Raw genomic sequence first — 26235 nt, forward strand, 5'->3', positions numbered from 1 at the left:
TCTTCCTAGTTGGACAGACCTCAGAGGGCTTATCCTGCCAGCTCTTGAGAAACCACTGTTGAGTCCACTTTGCTGCTAATCAGCGGCGTGAGAGGGAAGCTAAATGGCAGATAGTGAAGGGTGGCACCGAACCACAGGAAAAACCAACAGACTTGGTAGGAAAAGTTATCAGCCGTTTGATTAAATCTGCCGACAAACGGCAATTGGATTTATCAAAGTGGTAAAACAGTGAGTGTTTTTTAAATGGTTCAAACCTTTATTGCATGTCTTTTCATAAGAATGTATCAGTATAATGTAATAATGATCTTAAATATAAGAAACTGCGGTGAACACAGTCATGCACACACTTTTAACTGTTGATATGGAGCTCAGCTCTCACCCAATGGGGGATCGCCGCAGTAGAAGTATTTCTCAGAGTGTTGTGATTAGCCAGAGGTTTGGATTAGTTTCTAGTTGGTGGGAGAGGGCGTAGAAGGGAGTTCGGTGCAGCAAACAGCAGAGAGGCACACACATAAACGGGGATTCAGGGAGCTTTTAACGCTGGCTGTTCCACAGCTTGCGAGTGAAAGTTGCAGTCTTTGTTATATGCAGCTCTAGGCCTCCAGCTTCAGCCTGTCCGTGCATGTCTTAATGAACGGCTTTATCAATACATCTGTCTGCACCGACTGAGCACCTCGCACTCTGTCAGGGTGAAGGTGATAATGGTGCATTATTAGTGTGTGTTTGGTCTTTGCCAGGTTATTTAGTGGGAAGTATTATATGGAGCGAGGTGGACACTGGCCTCTGCTCCTCAACACAGAAGCCCGCACTGTCTGTGTTGAGGAAGACGCAACATCATCATCAGCGCTCACAGTTGCAGCAGTGCAGCTATAATCTTTACAGTCAATCCTTTATTGTATTTGCACGTTAATGTGCGCACACACTGCTTTTCGCATAACACTGATTACATGTGTTAGAGTTCCTGCTGTTGTGTAACTGCAATACAATCATCAAGCTGAATGAGCTGTGGCTTTAACGCTTAAACGCCACTTGAGACCTCACAGTTCAATATGTTTATAATGCCAAAATACAGTGTCATGTCAGTCCGCAGATTATTACAAACTGACTAAATGCAATTCTACTGTGTGTGTGTGTGTCATAGGTGTGTCGGGGGGGGGGGGGGGGGGGGGGGGGGGGGGGGGGGGGGGGGGGGGGGGGGGGTCCTGTTGAGCTTTCTTATCATACTTATAAGATCAGGGCTAACTGGTTCTAAACTGCACTACAAAAGCATTGCCTCTTTATTTCCATATCTATGTGGATCATCAGCTGCACGGTGAGAATTTATGTAGCTTAAGTCTTTTAGCAGCATATCACGTAGCCATAAAGTCCATATTTAAGAGCCTTTTAAAGGTTTCTTGTTTAATACAAGTCATGGAAACAGTAAAATATTTTATTTTCCACTAGTCAGAAGGAATTAGTCCAAATCTGTCAGCCCTGAACCCCAGTGACTGACTGCCGAGAACATATGGACAGCTGGGCAGTTATCAGGAGATATAGATTGAGACATCACCACGAAACTTAGTTTAGTTCATGGCACCATAAAGGGGGGCGTTTAAAAGAGCAGTTTATATCTGTGGATTCACTACATCCTGATCAGTGGCATGAGAACTCTTTATCTCTTTTATTTATTCTGAACGTCTGTCTTTTGTATCCACCGATCTTTGTCTCGGGTAGTTTCCTTGTGGTTAAACACAACATCATGTTGCATCTGTGCGTGTGCTCTCGACTGGATTATTGTCTTCTTATGAGGATTTTCTTCCCTGGCAGACGATGAGCATTCATGGGAAAGTTGAAAGGGATGAGGATATTCATTGTTCATGGGACCAGCGCAGAGGCAAGAGCTTTTTCAAAGATCTGTTTTTTATTCAGACATCAAGAGAAAACAGAGCCACTCTCTTTCATTCAATTTGTCACTGAGAAGCAAACTGTTGTATCTGCTTCACTATGTTGACATTTTCAGAAATAAAAAGTGAAGCAAATGGTCAGGTCAGCAGTAATCTGTGCTCCCGCTATACAGCTTAACTATTCAAATGGGCCTGATATGGAGCGCAGGTGGCCATGATGTTTTGCCTGTGCCCTCTTTGTGGCAAGGACATTCAAATCTCTAAATAAAGGGCAGCAACCACCCAATACATCTTTTTCATTGAGTTGGTGCATTTTCAGTCACTGCTACAGGACTGTGTACTGCTGTAATGCAAATGCTGCTCGGTTCTTTCTGTGACTGGAATAACGAAAAGGATGTGCATGATTTTTGAGAATGAATCAGAAAGATTTATCTCTTCAAATGTAAACGTTTTGCTATTTTGTCTTTTCTTATGTAGCTGCACTTGCAAACCAACTGACATTACTTTATAAGGATTTACAATGTTAATATTATTTTAACCACCTGAGGAACAAAGCACTGCACTTACATGATGTCAGAAGACTAAGAAGTTGCGCAATCTATGATGGGCAATTCAAGGGCAAAGACAGTTGTGTGTTTTCTGTTTTTAAGTTGTATCAAAAGACTAATAGTCTGTATCGTCATATGTGTTGATTATTTAGAGAGGACACAACATCTCTGTCTAAATATCTGTTTGTTGCTGCCGACTTACAAAACAAATACAACGCAGTGCGGATTGAGGTGCATGCAAACAGGCCTCCTGGCCGCCCACGTCATCCTCAGAAAACACTCACAGTAGACGTGTGCAGATCCGTCACATTTGGGTCACAGAATCCTGATGCTGACAATGTGCATCGGCCTCAGCCTCGAATGAGGTGCAGATGTTTCTTTGTTTTGTTTAACTTATCTTTTCTGAACAGAATTTCTGTGCCTTACCATCACAATTTATACTTTAGTATGTAATGGCACCAGCTGAATGGAAAATCATGTTGATTAGTAAAATCCATTTTCAATTGAAGTAATAAGATTCTCTAATTAATTAAAATATGTTGAGGGTGATTGTATTACATCATTCAGAAGACAATACTGAAATTAGATGGTCGAGGCCAGTCTTTCCGTGTTGTTTGTAGAACGGCTTCAACGGCAGCTCAGCAAAGGCCCCTCTGTCTTGAAACTCGGCAGCCTCGAGCAACTGATTTATTTTTTCTTTATGGAAATAAATGTCCAAATAATGTTTGACTATCTGCCAAAGTGGTGGGTTGATAAACATTTTTTAACACTGGTCTGGTGGGAAGTGTTAATTTCTCACCCTGCATCACATCATGGCCATTCAAAAACCAGCCGACATTTGTTTCAGCTTTACTCTGTAAAAATGTCGCCCAGTAGGAAAATAATTCACCAAAAACATTCATAGTAATGTAAAAACAGCTATTAATGAAGAACTTTTATCTATCGGATGTTTCTTAAAATGATTAATCTGCTTTAATTAGTCTCACATTCATGCTTTTATTGTCTCATTACGTTACATGTTTTTGGCAATGCTCAGCCCCGACTGCACTCTGACTGTTCATTGATATTTGGATTAAGAGCTACACAAACTTAACTAAACTAATCTGCCTTTTTTGTTCTGTAGTGACATCGATGGTAAACATCCGCATTTTGCACTGATTGTCAACAATTTACACCGGGGGAAATAGATTCATGTATAACCAATGTTTCCTCTGACAGCACTTTAATGCAGTTATAAGACTGCTTGTGTTTCATTTTGGTGCAACCCTCAGACATGCTCTCTTGAGGTTGCCAGAAGTAACTCTGGGAATTGTAGGAAAGAAAGTAATTGCAGGAAAGAGGTGCAACAACAACGTAAAATACAACCCATAATATATAAAATAGTGCCCATCATATGTGGAATAAAGGTTGACAAAGATGTTTCAGGCACACAAACACCCATAAAACGGGAAAGGAACCAATTCCACAGTAAAGTTTGTTATTGGTCAATAATAGTAAAGAAAAAGTGTCTTTTTAAAGTATGTTGAAATGTTTTTCAGGAAGCAGAGGTGCTGACTCGGCTTTACCGGCTTTTTTCAGTTGAAATGAGGGAGAATCAGACTGACTGCTGAAATAGTTGGAAACTAAAGTGACCAATTTATGCTCAAGCTTCCATTTACTGCGTGTGTGTGCGCGTGTGTGTGGGCGGGCTTTTTTTCTTTGGGCTCTCCTCTCAGGGACACGTCAGCAGATTTAGTGCTTTTGTGTTTCTGTCTCAGACTGTCCCGTGTTTAGATACCAACTTATAACACAATTTGGTCAAACAGAAATGTTTTTTTTTTTTCCCACTCATCCTTTCAAGTCAAGTTGCCGTGTCTGACCTGGATGGCTAAAAAAAGCAGTAAAAAAGCAGCATGAACAGAAGTCATCTGTCCAAGTGGTTGAAATACTGAAGGAAAAAGTCTTGAGTAAGACTCTGAGACAGCACAGCTAGTCTAGAGCTAAAAACAGACTTCTACGGTTTGGTATATTCCTCTGGTAACAGAAACCTTAGATGGCGGTGCTGTAAAAATAGATGCATGCATTTATACGTTTAACATGATGCCTCTGTTTTAACATAAACCCTCTATTTTAACATAAACCCGCCCTGCCTTTCCTATCAGCAGAGGTTTTTGTGTAACGCCAGAGTTCTGCTGCCTCAGCACTTTACAGTCTGTGCCAGCTGTAATTGTATGAGTTCAATTACAATGATTCATGGGAGGAAATTCTTTGTTACTCCAAATAAGCTGCCGAACCAGTCTGGAATACCAGCAGTTTGTAACAGAGTGGCAACTATTGAAACAGATTGTAGGCTCTTTTCTTAGATGTAGCATTATTTATTAAGAAAAGTCACTAAAGTGTTTAGGTTCCCTGTAGGTAATAAATATATAGGCTGACCGTTGGCTACATAATAAAAACAGGAGTAGAAGTGTAAGGAATGGATTAAACTGTCTGCTGTAATGTAAAACCAGCGTTTTTTTTCCAAGGCATGGGGCAATTCATACTACATCATTTTATGTTTTTTTTTAACTTAAGCACATGTGTGCGAGACGCTACTATATCAGAGTTTAGGCTAACATTAGTAGCTCCTTTCTGTTGACGTTTACCAGCAACCGAAGCAAACAAGATCAGTGCAGTGTCTTTATTTCCCTGTCTTCTCTATGGATCATTACCTGCTCATGATACTGACTTTTTGCCTCTGTCTTTTAGCACAATATGATGACTGTAGCCTTTGTGTACATATTTAAAACCCCATTATAGGGTTCTTGTTTTCAAATGAGTCAGCTGGAAATTTAAAAAAGCGACTAACTTTCCCTGACTCAGGAAATCATTCAGTGTGCGTTGATGTTAACTCTTCACGTTCTGTCCTATCGGCCATATGGTAATAATTTCTTCTGGTTCTGGTTCTGCTCCCCCTGGTTCTGTTTTCATACTTTTAGTTTGTTTCTTTTATTCAGTGTGTTTGTTCTGATTTAAGTAGGTCATAAATTCAGTTGGTCACCCTGGGGGCCAATTATTAGCCGATTTATCTGTGCTCTCAGCTCGGTGGGGGTGGAGCAGATGTGATTGTGTCAGGCCCCATCAAGACGGGCTAAGAATAGCTAAAACTATCTAATACCATAGCTCAGGTTGTTTTTAAATGGTTTGTTTTACACCCGCTCTGCTGCATGTTATCATGGAGTCTAACATCATGTTGGAGACGAGGCCAAATGTGCCGCTAACACACAGTTCACAGAAGCAGGTACGGCTAGCTGAGGCCAAGTAGTTGGAGTACTACGGTTGTGTTAGACTTTTAGACGGTGTATTTGTACTACCCTCTCTGTTTGTGAATACTTGGGGACTGTTTCATTATCCCTCTGCTGCCGTTCATTAACAACATGGCAGCTGCAGAGTGTGTGATGCTCTGACAGATCAGAGTTCACCATCCCACCCTTCCTGACAATGATTGACCCAACGGTGTGTAACTACAACAGAACCAGGATCTGCTGCCATAAATTGCAAGCAGAGGCTGTGTGTGGCTCCTGTCAGCTGACTCATTAAAATGTATGAACACAGCTAAATGAAATTACACTTTCAAAACTGTAATGGCGGGATTGAGATTGTGGTTGCAGAGGATTTGTATTCCGGCTGGACTGCTGTGTCCGCTGTTTCTTTTGTTGGCTGATTACTGAGCTCTCTCACTCTATTACTCACTGTTCTCACAGTTCCTATGAACACACTAGAAATCAAATATCACGTAGTTATTGCTCGCAGTAGGAAAATTGTGTGTGAAAGTAAATGTCTGTCCACTGCAACATGATCTGTTTATCGAATACTTCAATTTGTGGCTGAATTTCTAGACAGGAGCCGATTTTTTCCTGTATGGTCACAGCATCGTATCCTCTAACAGCTTCAGTCAGTCTCGGATCGATTCATCTTTCAAATGAGCAAATGTCCGTGGGGGAAATAAACCACAAACATTTGTCTCAAAGGACATTGAAAAAATATATGAGACCAGTTGCAGGTGATGTATTTGTGCCACTGAATCGGTTATGGCCATCCAGGGCAGTGCAATACATTGTTATGATCATAAACTAAGGGTCTAAGAAAATATACACTCCGTATTGCAATATTATTGTTTTCTGATACTTCATTGATTCCCAAAAACTGTTTCGGTTTTTAATTAATAGCTTACATGCACATATTTGTGGTAAACAGTGGCTCAGATTGTAATACAAGTATTATCATGATGTTGGCTGTGTCGGGGACTAAATGTGATGAATCCACATGCAGATTCACTCTTATGATTGGCACAAAAAAAGTGTTTTATAAATATTTTGGTGTGTTCTTTATATTATGACAGTTTTTCTAGAATTAGATAAAACAATATCACAATGTATTGCCTTGCATACACTAATGCAATTATAACTCCTGTATCATAATTGTATACAGTCTTTCCAAAACACAGCCCTCGCTTTAACTAACCGGTTAGCTGATGAGAACAAGCTGATCTGTTGTGATTCATTGTGGCATGAGTTATTTCAGCTGCATTGTTGGACAGTTTTCAGATCAAAATTTCTCAATAATATGATCATGTAATTAAGTAAGTTTGTAACTTCGGTCACTAACCGGGTATTCCAATCTAAATTATACTTTCCTCACTTCAAGAAGTACATTTCGTCATTTGCCTGCAAACGTCTGCACAGTCAAAACATGTTGGGCTGAGTGGAAATCCTCGCATAGGGGCCCTGTACTGGCACAGTTGAGGGGAAAAAGCAAAGATTGACCCAATGCGTTTACATTACATACCTCCGATTGCTGAGTTGTAATCGTTGATAACTTGACGGATGAACAGGAGATGCATAATGTTCTGCAGGTTCATTGGACCGACCTTTATCAGCCTACCAGTTTGTCTGCTCTTCAGTGAGCTGTAACGTTCACACCTCTGGATATGATTCAGCAGCAGCAGCAGCTGCTTCATGTTTCAAATGAAGACATTAAGTTGTACTTGCTGTTTGCATGTCACAGATGTGATGAAATGATTAGGACTCTTCCAGCCGCTTTTTGAAATGGACGATGGCCCAAATGTTTGAGTAACTGAAACCAACTGTGAACAACACTGCCTAAAAGGCCTCTAAACTGTCAGAGTAGCTCATTAAAATGGCTTTATTAAGGTCCTGCAATATGTCACTGCCTGGTTACTGAAACTTACAGGTCATAATTTAAATGAGATGACTTCTTCCCCCGGGCAGAGCTGCATGATGAGAGTAGCAATTTGTTTCAAAGGGCCTGTATCCCATTACAGGGAGAACAAAAAATCTCCTTTGAAAACGGGCGATAGACACTTTCCCCATTGCCAGTAGACGACTGTGCCTTTTTCTGGCCATGGATGCTCCTGGAAAACAGGGTTAGTTAACAGAGAACATTTTATAGTTGTTACTACTATTTTAAATCAGTTTCTTGTTCAGTCTTTCTTACAAACACTGAATCCCTTAATGTGCGTTGCATAGCATCGTGCCAGAAAAGGGCTGGAGGAACAATCATCTCTGACTGTGCTGCTTGGGTTTGACCACCTGCATGTGATTGAGCTCAGAGAGGGATACAAAAAACAAGGACTTTGGTTGAATATGCTTCCATTTCAATCTCGATCGCCTCAGGACTCCATACAGCAGGTTGATGTTTACATCATGTCGCCCTCGTTGTACATTAATGTTGGATTTGATCAGATTTGAGCTGCTGATGTCATTGGGCACTCTGCATTGTGTAATGTCTGTGTGTAATGACAGAAAGGCTGCTTTGGTACTTTTGAGAGGATTTATGCAGTACACGCACAACTACATACTGTAGACATCTTGGCTTTGGTTCAACCTAAACACACACACACACGGATCGACATACACACATTACCCACCTCTATGCACACATACATACGTGATACCCATTCATGAAAACACACACCTTCTTCTGCTGACTTACAGAAAACGTTTCTCCTTGTATGGGAAAGAACATATGTATAGACTTAAAGCCCCTACAACCCCCCCCCCCCCCCCCCCCCCCCCTCCTACTGTAAATTAATCCAAAACCTTACTAAAACAATTTTCTTCTTTTTAGAGCAAAACTTCACTTCATATGCTCTTAAAAATTAAAACCACAAGCTGCAAGTTTAACAAATCACGATAATTTCTCGTAGCAATCCACAACATTGCCGGTCGTCTTAGCGAGAAGGATCATTTCTGGTGGTAGTAATCTCAGGACCGTCGCTGTGGCCGAGGAGGGGACAGCCATTTACTGTTGGCAGTGAGGAGGGGGAGAGGCATATAGAAAGCTGGGAGGAAGAGGAGCTGTAGGGAAAGAAAAGGGATGAAGCAAGTTGTTGATGAAAGAGTTTGTACAACTGAATTAGGGATTTTTACACATACACACACAATTCACTCCATCTCCCTCCCAGCTTCGTCCCTCACCATTTGTCTCCCTCGCACCATGTCTTTCGGCGTCTCCCACAGCGCCTTCCCTCTCATTTGTTCAAAATAATTCTCTAACTCAGTGGAGAACAAGCAAGCGTTCACAATACTGAAGATAATCATTACCACCTGGTGAAAATCTGACATTTTAAAAAGATTGTTTTTAGACTGATGTCAGTTTTTGACTCTAGTGTGTTATGACTCCCTTGAGTGCAACTCAGTCGGCACATAAATGATCATCTTTAAATTCACGCAGAGGGATGTAGACCACATAGTTTTACATGATAACAGAGATGACTCAGTCTGGTGTCGCGTCCCTTTCTCGTTCATCGGCCCTCTTGATTCTCACAGATCTCTTCACTGCTTCTGTCATTGTCTGTAAATCAAGTGTACTCTCCAGCTTTCTTTCCTGCTCTCTTTCTCACTTTTTATGTCCCGCTTGTGATGCTCTTTCATGTCCTCCTGCAGTCCAGTAACACAGAAGATCAAGTCTCTGACCCGTTTCTCTCAACATGAAAAGACTTGTTTGTGTGCGTCCTCAAAGGCATGACTACTGTGCTACAACAAAAGATGTAATGGACACCATGACACCATGAACCTGAGCTCAGTTAATTGTGTCTGTTGGACCGTCACTGACCCGACAGACAGACAGACAGGTGAACGGATGGTTAGTGGTCCTGGCAACAGAATACAACAAACAAGTGTTTGGTATATTGGCCTCGTCATTTATTTTATCAGGAAATTGCTGTCATTAACAGATAAAGGAAATATATCAATGGACAGTACTTTCACTGTTTGCATTAGAGGTTCATATGGTGTTTAATGGCAGTAGAGGTGCATTGATCCAGGTATTTTGATCAGTCAACCGTCATTATTAAACACTCTATACCCAGGTTTAAGCTTGGCATATTTTCTTCTACCCACACTCTTGCTGAGTAGATGATTAACATATGTAGTTTCTGCTTTAATCCAATGAAATATTTTCAACTTTAATAAAATAAAATCTTACAGCTGCATCAATCAATTAACTGTTTGTTTCACGTCATGTTTTGCTCGTTTTGTATATATTAATTTTTTTCCTTTCTGTGGACCCCAGAAAGATTAGCGGCCGCTATGGCATCAGCTAATGGGGATCCAGTTAATAAACTAAACTAAACAAATCAATTGTTGAATAGTGATTAATGGATCATTTAGGTAGTTCAAAGAAATAAATAATTGTATACATATTGTGTTCATCCTCCAATCACGTTTGGAAATTCTTATAGGAAGCTGCAATGATGAAATGTTTGGCATATTTGACTGAAAAATTACTTTGAACAATGAATTAATGATCTACAGTGTTGCAACTAATCATTACAGCTTGAGTGAAACTAAAGCTTCCCTGTGTGGAACTGTAACCAGAAGTCCACTCGCTTCCAGTGTCGTTAAGCTGCAGCTGTGCAGAATCACTGCAGCAGACGGCATAAATGCGTAAAACTGATTTCCCCCTGAGAAATGCGCCAACAGCGCATTTGTCTTTCTCCCCAGTGGAGTTGTGGCGCAGTGGAAGATATCTTACAGTCAAACAGAACATTTGAATTTTTCCTGAATGTTCATGTTGTGGTTTAACTTTGCCCGTTCACCAGTTGGTCGCAGGTTAAGAGCTAAGAAAGTCTCTTATTAGACGTGTGTGTGTGTGTGTTGCAGATGGGGTTTTGGAAGGGGGCCAGCAAACACATTGCTTCATTGAGCAAACTTGCATCCCCCCAAGGCGCTCTCTTTCACTCACTAGCTCACACACCCTGGTGAGACTTGTCACAGTTTGCTCAGTGCAGTCTGAGTGAAGTCGAAGGGACGTCAGGGTTGAAGTCTTGTCGATTTTACAAATGGCCCCTTCCTCCCGTCTTCGTTTTGTTCTGTTCATTTATAGAGGTTTTATTATTTTATAGTAAGCCTAATAAGCTCCTCTAAGTGTTTGAAGTGTGTGTGTGTGTGTGGAGAACTTTCCTTCTCTATTAAACGTCATGGAGATGGACAGACGGAAAGCAGCACTGTTCTTACATCGTCACAGAAAGATTTACTCTCTCATCCTGTCCTCGCTCTGTGTGTCCTCCTTCATATGGTTCGCATGAATTCTTTATTTTTAATGTTTTATAATCGTACACATGTCGTTGGATGAAAGTTTACATCCAATAATGTAACAGCTTAATGGTTGATTGAGGTCACTACTGTGCATTGTTTAGAGAAGTAGCGAGAGGAGACGGGAGGAGATGCCGCCACATGACAAAGGAGGAGAAAGGAGATGAGATTCAAATGAAATGAAGTTCGAAGATGTTGGAAAGATGTTGCTGCAGAGGAACAAAAACAGGTTAAACTTCAACACAGCATTGCTTTGAAGCTCTGCTGAGGCAAAAGAAAAACGATCGCAAATGCCTAAAAAAAAACCTCCATCTGCTTCATCCCTCCTCTTATAACCTTGCTCTCCTCCTGCGAGGAATGACATCCCAGTTATGGCTCTTAACACTTTTCAGCAACAAGCTTCTTTCACTCCTCTCATCCTTTGATGTTGAACTAATGACAGAATATGTGTCTGTGCACGTGGCCCGAGGACACAGTCTTTGATTACAGAGGAAGAAAAATGTTGACTTGTTTTTAGATTCTTGAATAAACAACTTGCCGTGCGAGGCCAGGGAGGACAGTCCGAATCACAGATATTAACATAGTTATAATATAAGTGTCTCTTGCAGATTCATACCATGTCCCCAACTTTGTTCCCTGCTCAATACATTGAGGGTTGGATACCGAGCTGGCGTGTTGCAAACCTAAATTTAGTTTGTCCATCTTGTTCGTTGTCGTCTAGCAACCACTGTTCGTCGTGATTGGCCACGAGACATTTACTCGGTCACATCTTCACAGGCCTGCATTAACTACAAAAATTTCAGGAACTGCAAAAAAGAAATCCCTCGGGCAAGTTTGCTTTTTAATTGCTTTATCTGGAAAACTGGGGTTTTTCTTTGTTTGATAATGACTCTGATACACGTTGGTAAAATTTACTTTGTGTTTAGTGCGCATTAACAATTACAAGCTAACACGCATAAACTAAGATTGTGAACATTGGAAACATTTTACCGAAATAAAGTCTCTCGGAGCTGTGAGCAAGTGGACTTCGTCTTTGCAATAACTCAAATGATGGATTCTCTATTCCAAAGAATTAAATGTGTCCATGTGACTTCATGGTGAAACAAATGATGCGTTTGTGTGTGTTCTACCTCCTTTTTCTTCTTCTGTGGTTATTTGTTCTTGATTTTGACTTTCCAGGTCAAGTCTGAGGAGGTTAAAAGCATCCTTCTGCTGATGAAAAAATCTACATACAATTTACATTAATGCATAGACTGGTTATTGCTGGGTATAAATTCATTATTAAGATCAATGAATTATTTTATTCTTAGCCATTGCTGCAGTTTAGTGATCTGATCTGGGTTCAGTGTCTTGGTTAAGGACACTTCAGCAGATGCTAGCTGTCAGTAGTCGCACGCCCTCTGGCTAAAAGCCTGCAAGTGGCATATGTTGCACAGAACAACATACTTAATAGAAAACCAGTTGCATTGCTTTCTGGGTTTTGGTGACATTAATGAGTAGGAGACATGAGATATAACATTTTTAATTTCTAAAATCTGCACTAACGTGAGGGGTGAAGAGCAAAATGCATGTTTATTTATTTAATGTATTTTTAGCCTTGCTCGTGGCATCACTTTGATGTCGGTCGGTTCACTACTTTGGTCTAGACTGCAATATCACATCAGCTATGAGATGTATGGATATGTTTTTTTTAATCAAACATTCATGTTCCCCAGAGGATGAATCCTAAAGACTTTGGTGATCCTGACTTTTCCATCATTAGGCTGCACTTTTGGTCTTAAGTGAACATGTCTCAACAAATATTAAATGGATTTTCTTTCAATTTGACAGACCTTTATGTCCACTCAGGATGAATTGTAATAGCTTTCATGATACCCTGACTTTTCATCGAGCACCATCATCAGGTTAACGGGTATTTTATATATCGTAGAACAAAACTTTAGAATCGCTTGCATTAACCACAGACCTCATTTCAGGCATCTAACCAAAAACTTCCAGATGAGAGAACCAGAAGTGCTAAATGTTCACTCATTTCCGGGTTTTAGGACTAATTGCTGCAGCACCTAACCTGCAAAACTTCGGCCTCAGCAGTACGTTTAGTGATGATTATCATGCTACACTGAGATGGTGAACATGGAAACCTACTAGCCCTGCTTGGCATCGACATGATAGCATGTCACTGTGAGCATGTTAGCATTCTGACGTTAGAATTTAGCTAATACTGTAGCCTCACAAACTCCTAATCCGCTTTAGTAATAAATTAGTTTCCTCACTAATTTAATTGTGTTTTGCACAGTCTAAAATCAGAAGGCACTTCCTGTTTTCAGGTCTCCAGGCGTACAACCACAAGATGTAGCCTAACAGTGTAATACAAAACAGAGAGACGGGTTTAATTTAAACACTGTTTTAAATAATGACAACCTTCAGCAGCATATTGCTCCATCACTGCGTTTCCTTGCCTACTCTCTACGCTGCTCTTAATGATGATGCCCTGCAGCGGACTGTACTTAAGCAATTGAGCTCCTATCTATCTATCAATCAGTGGGTGTGATCAGATTACTGTGGATTATACTCTAACTGTTAGAGGCTTGACCAAGATTGGCTCAAACACAAACAAACAGACACCATGCGTGTGACCAGAATGACACACTAATGCATGTGAGCTCAAAAACCCTACATACACAAATTTGAGCTGACACTGATTTGCACGCACACACGCACGCACGGACAGACGCATGGACACACGGTCTCATCTCTTGGGTGTTTAAAGTCCATCCCATTACCAAAGAAGCAGGTCTGAGAGCTATTTTGTAGATCTTCCAGTTGGGAAAATAGTTTATTTGGGCTTGTGTATTTCATGTATATTGTATGTTAAATACATTTTGTGGATTTTGTGGTCTTTTCCATTCATGTACATTCTTGAATGATTTGAGTCTGTAACGTAATTATCTTGAAGACACTGGAGGAGAGGTTGAGAGGAGCAGCATTCAGTTCTCTTCAGAGTTCATATGAAGTCACGACACGTAGAGCCAGAGAGGCGTTCAGCACAGTCGGGAGTAAAATGCAAAATAGAAATTGCTATTTTTGACGTGTGCAACAGAAAGACTCTTTTGACATGATCCGACTAAAAATTGAATATTGAAATTAATTCTGGTAGGCTCAGTGTTTGCTCACTGTTTATAGTTAGTTGAGTGCAGGTGCTTTGACATGCAGTATGTCGTTGATGACCTCTCAGGTGACTTTTTCTCACTGGCCCTTAGTTTCCTTTCACCCTGCAGCATGACATAAAAAGCCCCAAAATGGTCTTGATTGCACCGTGTTCAGTAAGCCGCTGCCGTACATAAACCAACAACGAAGTACTGAGATAAACACACACACACACACTGCAGGGACAGGAACACCCACGAGAGTTGTCAGGGGGCTCAAACCGGGGAAAAAACAAAAACGCTACCGGAGACAATCATAAAAAAGGCAGATTAAATAAGACTAAAGGATAACTAAATGTAAATAAGCTATACCTAGCCTCGCATATATTTAAGACCGCCCTTTACATGCCTTTTATAACATAATTTTTTCGCAGTGGAGCATTTACGAGATTAACTTCAGCTCTTCTCTCACTGACCAGAGAGCTGGACATAAACTGACTTTACACCACAGTGACAGACTGTAACTGTCCTCCTCTGAATGAGCACAAGTGCGTCTGTTTGTTTTTTAATTCAATGTGTGTACAAAGTGTTTTTTTGCCTGTATGTGTCATGACCATCTGTTAGATGGCATACTAACCAAACGGTTGCCAAAGTGACAAAAAGATGTGAAGGACGGAGAGAAGAAAGGGATGAGGTACAGAAAGATGGACGGAGAGATGAGAAGAAGAAAGTTCAGAGCTGTGCTTGCTGTTTCCCGCTATTTCTAGCAGTGATAGATAAACTAAACGACTGCTGGATGTAGCTTAATTTCGGGCTGTAAACAAACAAGCGGATTTTCCTAAAATGTCTAATGTCTATTTCTTTAAACACTGACCAGCTAATGGGTCGGCCATTAAAAACTAATGCTGTGCAGACAAAGTTTGTTCATGTAGTTGGTTTAACCCAAACAACGATCTCCTAAACCTAACTAGTTGTTTTGTGTGAAGACAGAAGTTTATTTTTAAAAGACCGTATGCATGCAACGAGCGGACGTTGACAGATGGCGCTGTCTTTTAAAGGAAAATGCACCAAAATGAGGAGTACCTTTTTGTTAAATATCATACAAACTGCTATATGAGGATATGTTTATTGATACATTGCCCAGGCTTAAAGGCGCTACAGAATATATGATGCTGTCAGACACCTGAAGGGGAAACTGGATGTGAAGGGGTTAACAGTTGCTCAAAAACTGTGCTGTCTTCCAACATCTCTGTCTGTAGCTCATGTTGTGAGTTTATTGTGTCTTTTTGTGTGTGTGCACAGTTTTAATCAATCATGTTTGTGTTTGGAGAAAAGGCAGATACCAGCTGGCCCATTATCACTAAGAGGTTTTCAAAGCAATTCATATGATGTGAGTTAAAATAATATCTCTCCTACATCGGGTCTCTACACTTTTTATATTATGTTTCAATCAGCAATACGTCATATTTATAGCAGCAACCATTGGTTGACCAATCATGCCTACGGGTCCTTACGGCACTGCATTGTTGTCATCTTCTGCTAATGCTTTCTTTCTTGGTACGATCTGTGATGGACTGCAATACCCATAAATCACAGGAGGGGTTACATGGGAAGAAAGCAGCACGGATGCAGATGTACTTTCTCTCGCATTACTTTTTTTAATTCCCTCTTCTTTCCCTTTTGTTCCATCATCAGCTCCAGTTTCTTGTTTTCTATCGTCGCCTTGTTTTTCTCACCTGTCTGATCATTAAAAAAAAAAAAGAAGCTATATGATGTAGTTAAAAGTGGAACCTAGAACAGCAGTCCGAAAATAAATATTTGGCATTTACAAGCACAGCAAGGAAAAGTACATGTAATTTAACTCATTAACAATTTTTACATATTCATATGATGTTTTAAATCTGTGCAGTCGTCAAGAGAAAAAGAAACTGAATAGAAAGTGTGCAAGAGAGACTAAAAATACAATACTAGATATTCAGCAGGCTGTTGTATGCTTGTTCTGCCAGCTGTCTGTCATTTAAATGGTCTTCTCATGAATTTATTGTAAATTGAGAGCAGCTGCTCAAACTATCGTACCTATCAAAAGCCTTTTTTTGGACCGTCAGCAGGTTGGAGTTACACAGAGCTAGTTCGTTTGAAGTAAACTTAGGTTGTTGCCTGAATCCTAATAATGTTGACAGAATGTGATCATATTATGGATTTATATTAGTTTAGACTTTAATGCAGAATTAAAACAATGCAGTTCTCCCATGTAGCTGATATGCTTCTTTAATAGAGGACATTCTGACTTGTCGAACAAACACAGGTGTTACTAATAACATTAATTACATCTAAGTGTGCCAGCTGCAGGATTGCTGTTATGGCCTATATATATATATATATATATATATATATATATATATATATATACACACGTTTGTTTAATGCCACAGCAGGACAAGCAGAGGTGTAAATAACCTACTTAATGATGGCTGAACTGTAGAGACGTGTTAAGAAGCTTGATTAGGATCAGAGGAAACGGACGACATGACAAATGTGATCAACCTGATCTGATAGACAGAAACATACACTTTAGCTGACTTAATCAGAAAGACAAAACAGCCCAAGTCCAAAGCCAATTTTGAGAATTATTTCACTTGAAAACATATCCTGTTTTTCCCTCAGAGCCTGTCATACTGTATTTTTCACAGAAAATGTACTGTCAGCTTTAGTTTTCACCCTAAACTGAGCATTACCATTTGACTGTTCACTCAGTTGTCATGAAAACATAAATACATTTTTATGTAGTGTCTTTATAGTAGTTGTAGGTGTTGGACAATCTAATCTTTTTTCAGTCAATGAAAAGTGGGTATATTTTAAAGCAGCTTGACTCACTCTCCACAGTAGATGAATGGAAAAGCTGGCACAGAGTGACCTGATGTGAGAGTCACAGTAAAAACAACAGCAGTTTCTGTGTGACTAGAAATGCAAAAGCTTAACAGGCATGAAAACAAATTGTGTTTGCTTCTCTCAGGTGTAGAAATGAAGTGTTGAATAGTGTTTGTGGTGGTCTCTAAAGTGACACTGTCATTGGCAGACAGCGTGAACACCGATCAATAAAGCCTTTTGGAGAGGCTGAAGGTGAATGGGAGCTACAGAGCAAATGGAGTTGGACAATAGTTTTCTAGTCAAGGGCAGCAGCCTGGACGGGGAATGAATGGCACTAATTACTCTGCCTCCACTGTATCGATCCAATGGGAACACGGTCATCTGTCTTTGGGTAAATGGAGAGGGCATGAACTGTGCTCTCTCAGAGGACTGGTGGAGTGGATGAATGAAGACCTGATGAAAGGACATGAGCAAGTGCAAGGAAACAATAAGAGTGAGCGTAAGAATGGATGACTTGGTCTGCTTCCAGACTCACTGCACACATCTTCAATGATGAATGGTGAATGAAGTGAAACTAAATATTTGTATTCAGTCTGATTATCTGGCAGTGGATCAGTAAATCTATGATTTGAATGGCATTAAAACTTGTATATAAATTGATGTATTAATTCAGTGCTTTGCTCGACAATTTGATTTGTTCTTGGGACGATAAAATCACATTCGTTAGGCAAATGATAATCCCAATTATTTTGTATGTTGAGATAACAATTATTTATCATGTTTAATAATGATGATTTTTAGGGCAAAACATGTGTATTGTACTTTCACATATAAATAAACAGAGCTTTCCCTTTCATGTTTAGCTATGTTCCTGCTAATGCCCAAATATTTGGGTCAAAATAAGACTTCTCCTCCTGAATTCAGTGCATTTATGTTTCTCTACAACAGAGAGCAAACTCGCAAAACTAGTAATACAGTTTATTACTCTTCTACTCCGGACTGCAGCCACAACATTCAGGAAAGGAGTGGCTGGCCGTTAGTTCAGGAAGCGCTTGATTTGATATGCAGTTTTCTATAAGTGGAGCAAGCAATTTAAATGTCAATATTGCAGTCAAGTACGTTAAATGAATTGTGGGAAGCTGAAATCAAGATGCAGGTCAAATTCAATTAACTGTGCAGCCCTAAACCTGTGTGGACTCTATAGACTCTGGTCTAATGTGATTTTTCTTATTATGAACAGAAACAACGTATCTGAAAGAGAAAGTTTCCATCATGTTAGTGCTCTTCAAACGAACAAAAAACAGAATGGTCAGAAGAGTTAAAATCATGTGAAACTTGTATCTTTACATGAAGCAAATGAAAAAAGATTAGTTTGTGTATGGTGTTTTACAGTCTAATAACCTTCACAATACTGAACTTTGTACAGCCAAAATGCTCTAATTGATATCTTTAGAAAATAAGATGGGTCTCAGCTCTCTGTTTGTTTGCTTTCAGATTAAACTGTGTGCATCATTGCTTATCTGTTTGTGTGATGATGTGTTTGCTCTGGTTGTTTCAGGATGATTGGGGCTCCAGTGACTCGTCCATTAGGAGCAAAGCTCACATGTCTGACGACAAGACTCACGGCTTGGAGACTCTGCCACCAGGTAGGAAGCTTCACTTCCCATCATGCACTCCAACCAAAGATGCTTTATAACAAAGCATTACAAGCTCAGCCAATAGTTGGACATGATATACACTTCCTGTCTCCTCAGTGGGAACAACTCCCACACCTCATTTAGAGGTGGTGTGAACATCGTGTGGATGGATGAAAGCAGATTGGGTTATTCTTGCATGATGTATTTATATTTTCTTTGACCAACCATAGATATGTACACAGCTAACAGCATTACAAAAAATACTTATCTCAAGAGTTTGCCAACTTGTGTTGCGAGAGAGTATGTTGCTGAGACGGAGAAAGTCTGGATCATAGGTAATTTTGTTCTGATTTGGGTGTTTGAACATTTCAGTGTCGGAATATTCTAAAGATATTTGGCTTGTAAAAAATTGGGTCCAATATTTATTTTGGTGCCAGTGGAACAAAAGAATTGGTCATTGGAGTCGATCGACTGAGGACCTGCTACTAGTCTTCTAAAGGGGCGGGGCAGTGGTGAAACCCACGTGACAGTTACAGGAAACCAAACTGTCATCTACAACCACTTTAACTACATGATGCCGTTAATGTCGCAAATGGGTGAAATACTACTTCTTAGGATATTTGTTTGAGTATTTTAAGGGAAGGAGCTAATCAAATATCTTTTTTCATATTCAAAGTCAGGATATTTGACCAGACCTCAGGGTCAGTTCTGTACCTCCATTGTTTCTGCTTGAGATTATACTTGAGGAAAAGGACGAATACATCCCAGCTGTAAATCCTGTGCATGGTTAACACTGAACACCACAGTCATGTATGCAAAAAGAATTCCACATGCTCCTACAACCCAAATAATTTCCTCTTTTGAAATGTGGTAACACAGTGGTCTAGTTTTATCACCAGTATAGCATGAACACCCTCTTTAACCATGTCTAAATATCCACAGAGGAAGAGCAGATAATTTAACACGGCAAACAGTGTGATTCAAATTCCAAACGTTGGATCTGTCCAAAATAATTAATGTATTCATTTTAATCTCGTCACAAACCCAGCTATGCGTCTCCTCCCAGGCTTTGAGAAGCACCGTCTCAGAGTCGGTAGTGTAGAGCAAGAGCAGGACAGTCAAAGCAGACGGAGCATCTGAGCCGGGATTTCTCATTCAGCTTTCATCCTCATCCCGACTCAAAGCAGCCGCCCCCCTCACAAGCCTGTGACCTGCGAAAGCTGAACACACTCTTATCTGATCCAACGCTGGAAGTGGAATCCAATTTGAATGTTGAAGTGGGTGCAATTCAACTTCAGGGTGACTTTACACGATTACAAAACCGTAGCGTATCACAACATCACCTTCAAAACACACACACACACACACACACACACACACACACACACACACACACACACATACAAGAAGAAGAGGGAGAAGAAGAAGAATGGGAGAGTGAAGGATACAAAAAGATTGAGTATAAAGTCATGAAAGAAAATGGTGGCAGGGAGCGTGAAGGAGTGAAAGCTCAGGAAGCGCATCAAGGCTCTTTATAATACAGTCACCAGAATATGTGCATGTCTCCAGTTTCTGGTTCTGTGGCACTTAATAAAAAACAATTTCTCAAATCTTCCTTTTAAAACATTTAAAACATGGCAATGCAAGTCGATTGTAAGTCGCTTTGGATAAAAGCGTCAGCTAAATGAAATGTAATGTAACAAATTGACTAATCTATTGATTGGCTAATCATTTCAGCTCTTCCTGTGTTTAGATTGTTTTGTCAAATTCCAAAACTGCACCGCCTGAAAATCTAATTTGTTGACCTCCAATGGTTTGACTTCTCACTTTGCTGCAGTGATGTAGAAATGTACCCCGGGACACTGTGACATCACTGTTGGGTGTAGCTACATGTGTGGAGAAGCACACCTCTCAGCACACCCATCAATTATTCTGTGTTTGCAGCATGTTCAATTGCTCTTCAAGGTTTTGTTTGGATAATTGTGTGTGTGACCGCGTCAAGGGATTTCCAGAACGTGTTGCAACAAACAAGACTACACATTTGACCAGTACAACAAACCACAAGATGGGTCTGGGTGACCTGCTAAATAGAGTATTGGAAAAATGTGAGTCAGGACCGTTAATCTGTGTTGAGGGGTTCAGCAAACAAAAGAAAAGGAGGCTTGAAAGGGATAAGATCTCAGGGGTAAGACAAGACGTTCAAAGTCTGAGCTAAACACTCTAGAATAATTTAACTTCATTAATTGCTTGTTACCACTAAACATAGATATCAGCAAGGACATCACACACCCTGACACGTACAGCAATGTCTCAGACGCCGTTCTACAGTTGCTGGCGGATCATTGCAAGCTTCAGCTAATTAACATGCCAGACACATTCACATGCTGGCACGCACACTCCACCTCGTCAGGCTCCGTTTCTCTGAGTCTGTCTGTCTGTCTGTCTCTGCCTGTCATACACACACTCATCCATACTGAGAGGTAGTGTAATCTCACACGGCCATATGCTTAACACAAGTCATTAGCACAGCAGCTGCACCCGGCTAATTGGTTGCATTATTATTCGTGTGTGTCTGTCTCGGTAGTCAATGATAAAGTGTGAAATTAAACATGACGACTTCCTCTGTTGAGTGCGCAATGATCTACATAATCTGGACAGACAGACAGACAGACAGACAGACAGACAGACAGACCGACCAACAGTGTAGTGTGTGTGTGTGCATGTACGTTTGATAATGGTTCATGCTTTCCAAATGTATATTTTAGGCTGCAGTAAATGGTTACATTGAGTAGGATTTATTCTCTAACTCAGTGCAGTGTATAGAAAATCTTCTTTTGTGTATTCTAGCTTTACTAAAGTAGTCTGGCCCTGTCCTTCTGAATTCTCTTCTCCACAGCTCCTCATACAGTATATGCAGCATCAGTCTCACGTCAGCTTTCCTCATTGCCATGTTGCCGCCTTGTCAAGCAGCAGCTTGAAGCAGCCGGGTTTCCTTCCCATCAGTCGTGAAGGATTCTTGCATCAGCCAGGCTGCTGCCTACATTTCATATTCTCACTGATGTATAATCCCATTCATTCCTGAGACACATTTGTTCAGCCTTTGTGAAGGTTTAAACTTCATGTTTGGTGGCAGCTTTTATTTTTGGATTTGCTCTGTTTATTTATTATGTAGTTCACCAGACTCACACTAAGAATGTGTCTTCTTATTAAAACAATTTGTTTATCTGAAAGTTAAATGAGTTTATTTTTCAACCAGTGTGCTCATTATCTACGTATTCGACAATAAAGGATAAAAAGATGTATAAATTAATCCTGGAACCTGTCAACTTTAAGGTCAGCGACATGGTACAATAATGTGTTTTTGTTCACCAAATGGTCTGTTTGTTTTTTCCAAATAGCACATGGTGATCATGAAGTCTGGAATTACTGAACCTTTCCATCTCTGTTAAACCACAAATGAATGAAACGAACAAGGCAACACTGAAATGGTGTGTGCATTCAACTTCTATGGACATGTATTAGCTGTTTATTCAATGTGTATGTGTATGTGTGTGTTTGTGTGTGTGTGTGTCTAGGTAAGGTGCGCTGGCAGGATTTTGACCAGGATCTATATGTTGGCGCCACAGTGGTCCGACCGGGTCAGGATCCATACGCCAGGAACAAGTTCAACCAGGTGGAGAGCGACAAACTCCGTATGGACCGAGCGGTGCCTGATACGAGACATGACCAGTATGTACCTCTGTCATTACACTGACTGTCTGCGTCATTCTGTCCTCAGCTTTTATGGTTGCATGTGAAATTGCAGGGATTCGTCTGTACATACCATCCTTTGCTGTTTGTCTATTGAACTAGTTGGTGCTAGACCGGATAGAAACTCCCTCTATTGTCGGCTTCCAGATAATAACGTGGATGTAGCAGCAGAGCAGACGTGCACTGTTCACCGTCTGCTCCATAAATAACAAAAAAACGTCTCCCAATGGCTGTAGAGTGGTTTGTTGGTTAAATGGATGAGGAGGCAAAAACAAATGATGGCACAATATCTATTGGATCCTTTATTAGAATAACATTTTAGTTTGATTCTTATTTCTGAAACAACATTTTCTTTTTTCCTTCCTAATTATTTTCCTAATATGAAGGATATTGGTCATGCTCAACAAATTAACTGCCTATTTTTAATCAATGATGCCATTTACTTCAATATAGTTTAGCCATAAATCTAAAATCTGCAGAACCATACTTTTTGGGGGTTTCTTGTCCCTCTTCGTGGTCTTCTTTGATACAGCTAAAATCTGTTGATGTACATTCCGGGCAAATGGTTGTGAATGCAGCAGTGTGTTTCTTTAAGAAACATTTTAAATAATTCCTTGACCAGACCATGAGAACAAGGTGGTGTTGTCTAATTTTGAGTCTTACCAAAACGAGATTGGGAATGTCCCCAAACAAGTTGTGGAAAGTGACTAAGTGTGAGCTAGCGTGTGAACTAGTTTTCTGAGTAAGAGGAAATGGTCCCTGCTGGAATGGGCTTTTTATGTTGCGTACATTGAACCACAGAAAATCAAATTTGACGCAAAATCTTAAGGCCTTAATCAGAATGAATTAGGAGTATAGATACAATACCAAAATTCACTAAAATAAAGACAAACTAATACATCTCTTTATGAGTGGTGATTTGACTTTGTGATTTGAAAGTTCAGCTGTCCATCAACTTTACACACAAAGAAGTGAAAGTGTTTATGTATAAATATTTATGTAAAGGCTGTGGTCTGGCCCCTCTCATATAATAACCTAACTTAGACAGCTAGAGCCATTAGCCAGCTACAAGAGCAGGGATGTGTCTCTTATTGATCCGGTAGTGATGAGTCATCTGCACGGCATTCAGCAGCACTGATTTGTGAAGGTTTTACAGAAAGAAACAGCCTTTTTGTTTTTCTTTCAGGCCGGGGCTGCTTCATTAGTGCTTTCAACTCGAGAATAAAAAAAAATAATAGGTGTAATTCTGGTATGTATTGAAGCCTCTAAGGCCAAACTCTCTGCTGATGAAGGTTAATTTCCTAAAACAGGATTGTGGATTATTTTTACACACACACACACACACACACACACATCTGCTCATATATGTATAGCGTGTACAGGGCATTACTACAGAATGTATTCATCCTCCCCTTGGATCCTTGTGTCTTGTATCATCCATGTTCCTCACTTTTAAGTCGAGGCAGGATTTGTCTCCGTTCGACACACACAAACATACGCAAGTACACAATCTCATGGGATTTCTGCCCTGCGGTCCTCAAAACCCACTGTCAGTCCCAGCTTCAGCAGAGCGTGTGCGTGCGTGTGTGTGTTATTTCATGTATTCAGAATCTGTTTAGAGAGCAGTTCCAGCTCGCAGCTTTGCTCACACATTCAGCTGTGTGCTTCTGTGCGTAGGAGTGTTTGTGCATTTGTACACATTTCTGCTCTTCTGTATTTTTTTTATTCCTAATTGCGATGGTTTCTTGTGTGTGTGTAGTTGCAGACATAAACAATGGAAGTCAGACCTGCCGGCCTCTAGCGTCGTCATCACCTTCCACAATGAAGCTCGCTCTGCTCTGCTGCGGACTGTGGTCAGGTAGGTGAATGGTGTGTGTGCTGTCCACTTAAGAAACATTTCCCATTTAGATTTTTTGACATTATGTTATATACATTATGTACATATGTTATATGTTTTATCTTCCTATAAATTGTCTCTCCCCCCGGTTTAGTGTCCTGAAGAAAAGTCCTTCTCACTTAGTCAAAGAGATCATTCTGGTTGACGACTACAGTGATAATTGTGAGTAATTCACACCAACAAATTGTACAACGAAACAAACCTAATAGGTTCAGTGAGTATTTACAGACTGTGTGTGTTTCAGCGGAGGATGGAGCGCTGCTGGGGAAGATTGAAAAAGTGCGTGTGTTGAGAAACGACCGCAGAGAAGGTAGCTAAAAGAAGAAAGTTTTATGTCATTAAAAAAAAAGAACATCTCGGCGCTGTTTGATGAACGCAATTATTCCCCCGTGTTGATGGTTGGGGGTGAACTCATTCTAAATGTATATTTCCCTCAGGACTGATGCGTTCAAGGGTTCGTGGTGCAGATGCCGCCACGGCACCCGTCCTCACCTTCTTGGACTCCCACTGTGAATGTAACGACCACTGGCTGGAGCCACTGCTGGAGAGAGTGGCTGAGGTACACACACACACACACATATACATACATATATATATATATATATATATATATATATATATATATATATATATATATATATATATATATATATAAATAAATAAATACATTAAATAAAAGACACACTTTTTTAAATTAGTAAAGTATATTATTATACATACAAATAAAGTAAAAGATGAATGAGTCCAACCAAATCAACAAGCAAAGGATTTTTAAGGTTGTGATGTTAACTTGGACTTCTTTTTACATTCCCATTTGTCACTTTGATACAAAAACAAGAGAAAATAGGGTTCTCGTTAAAAAAGAAAATGAAGTTGCCCTTTTTAAGCGTGACCTTTGAGCCACAGTAGTCTTTAAAAGGTCAAAGTGTCTGATACTATAAGTCTGTAAACACAGACCCTCTAGAGCAGCTCGCCATTTGGTGACTTCACTCTGATTTGACCTCCTTCTTCGTCTAAACAGTTTTAGATTAGTTTTATTTTCTTTTGCTTCTCAGGCATGTTTTTGTTTTTTTGTTTTTCAGTGAAGATATAATACATGACAGTAGTTTTTTGTTTTAGCACCATTGTAACTTTAAAACGATGTGACATCATGTAGTTTGACTTAAGAAAACAAACAAAAATGGAATTGTTTTCAAGATGCTTGTTTCTTGAACAGTCTTTTGATGTTGCTTCACAATGTCGATAATTCATATTTGTATGTAAATTGTAAATTAGCTTTTTCCTTCACTCTTTCACATAGAGGTCAGGGTCAACTACAAAGCAGCTCCCCTGGAGCTGGTAGTCAGTCAGTGTCTTGTTAAAAACAAGGAGCGCATGACTTCAATAAAACAGGAATGTTTGGACCCCTTCAGTATAAAAGCACATTTTTACAGCTTCAAAAGTTCACATTTTCTTTTTCTGACGTGGTTAAAATGTCCTATGATTCAGTAGATCATAACTTGCTGATGTTGACCTTTTTTATTTGATTTATTTTAGGAAAGAGAAAGTAATCATCAGTCAGAGCTCAGAATTATACATGAAGATGTCAGTCAGCATTTACTCCCAGGATCAGTACAGTCTTATAGAAAAACAGTTTTTCCACCAGGTTTGTTGATTCAAAACAGCGAGCTGTAAAATGAATTTGCTCTGACAGAATAAACATAAACTCCATTAAAGATTAAGTGTGTTAAGTCATTCAGTAATGACTTGAGAGGGAATCTCTTTATTAAATGTAATCTCAGTCTGAAGTGGGACACTGTGTAAAATGGAGGTTGTTCTTTAAATATTTATCTAATATGACTCAAATACTCTAATTGTGTGTTTGATCCTCCCAAACGCAATGTGTTGTTGTTCCCTAGTTAATAAACGCCTCGAGCCAAATCGAAAACAT

General features: G+C 40.0%; 1 protein-coding gene across 1 annotated transcript in view; it reads left to right on the top strand.

Moving 5' to 3' along the window:
• galnt2 (UDP-N-acetyl-alpha-D-galactosamine:polypeptide N-acetylgalactosaminyltransferase 2) overlaps window positions 1-26235 on the top strand; it is a 40327-nt gene that overhangs the window by 3656 nt on the left and 10436 nt on the right. The window contains 6 exon segments of the mRNA XM_034561901.1: window positions 18580-18667; window positions 22234-22387; window positions 24168-24266; window positions 24400-24467; window positions 24550-24615; window positions 24743-24864. Of these exon segments, the coding sequence (XP_034417792.1) occupies window positions 18580-18667; window positions 22234-22387; window positions 24168-24266; window positions 24400-24467; window positions 24550-24615; window positions 24743-24864 (597 nt within the window).

This window comes from Cyclopterus lumpus, chromosome 3, assembly GCF_009769545.1.
Source record: "Cyclopterus lumpus isolate fCycLum1 chromosome 3, fCycLum1.pri, whole genome shotgun sequence".
NCBI lineage: Eukaryota > Metazoa > Chordata > Actinopteri > Perciformes > Cyclopteridae > Cyclopterus > Cyclopterus lumpus.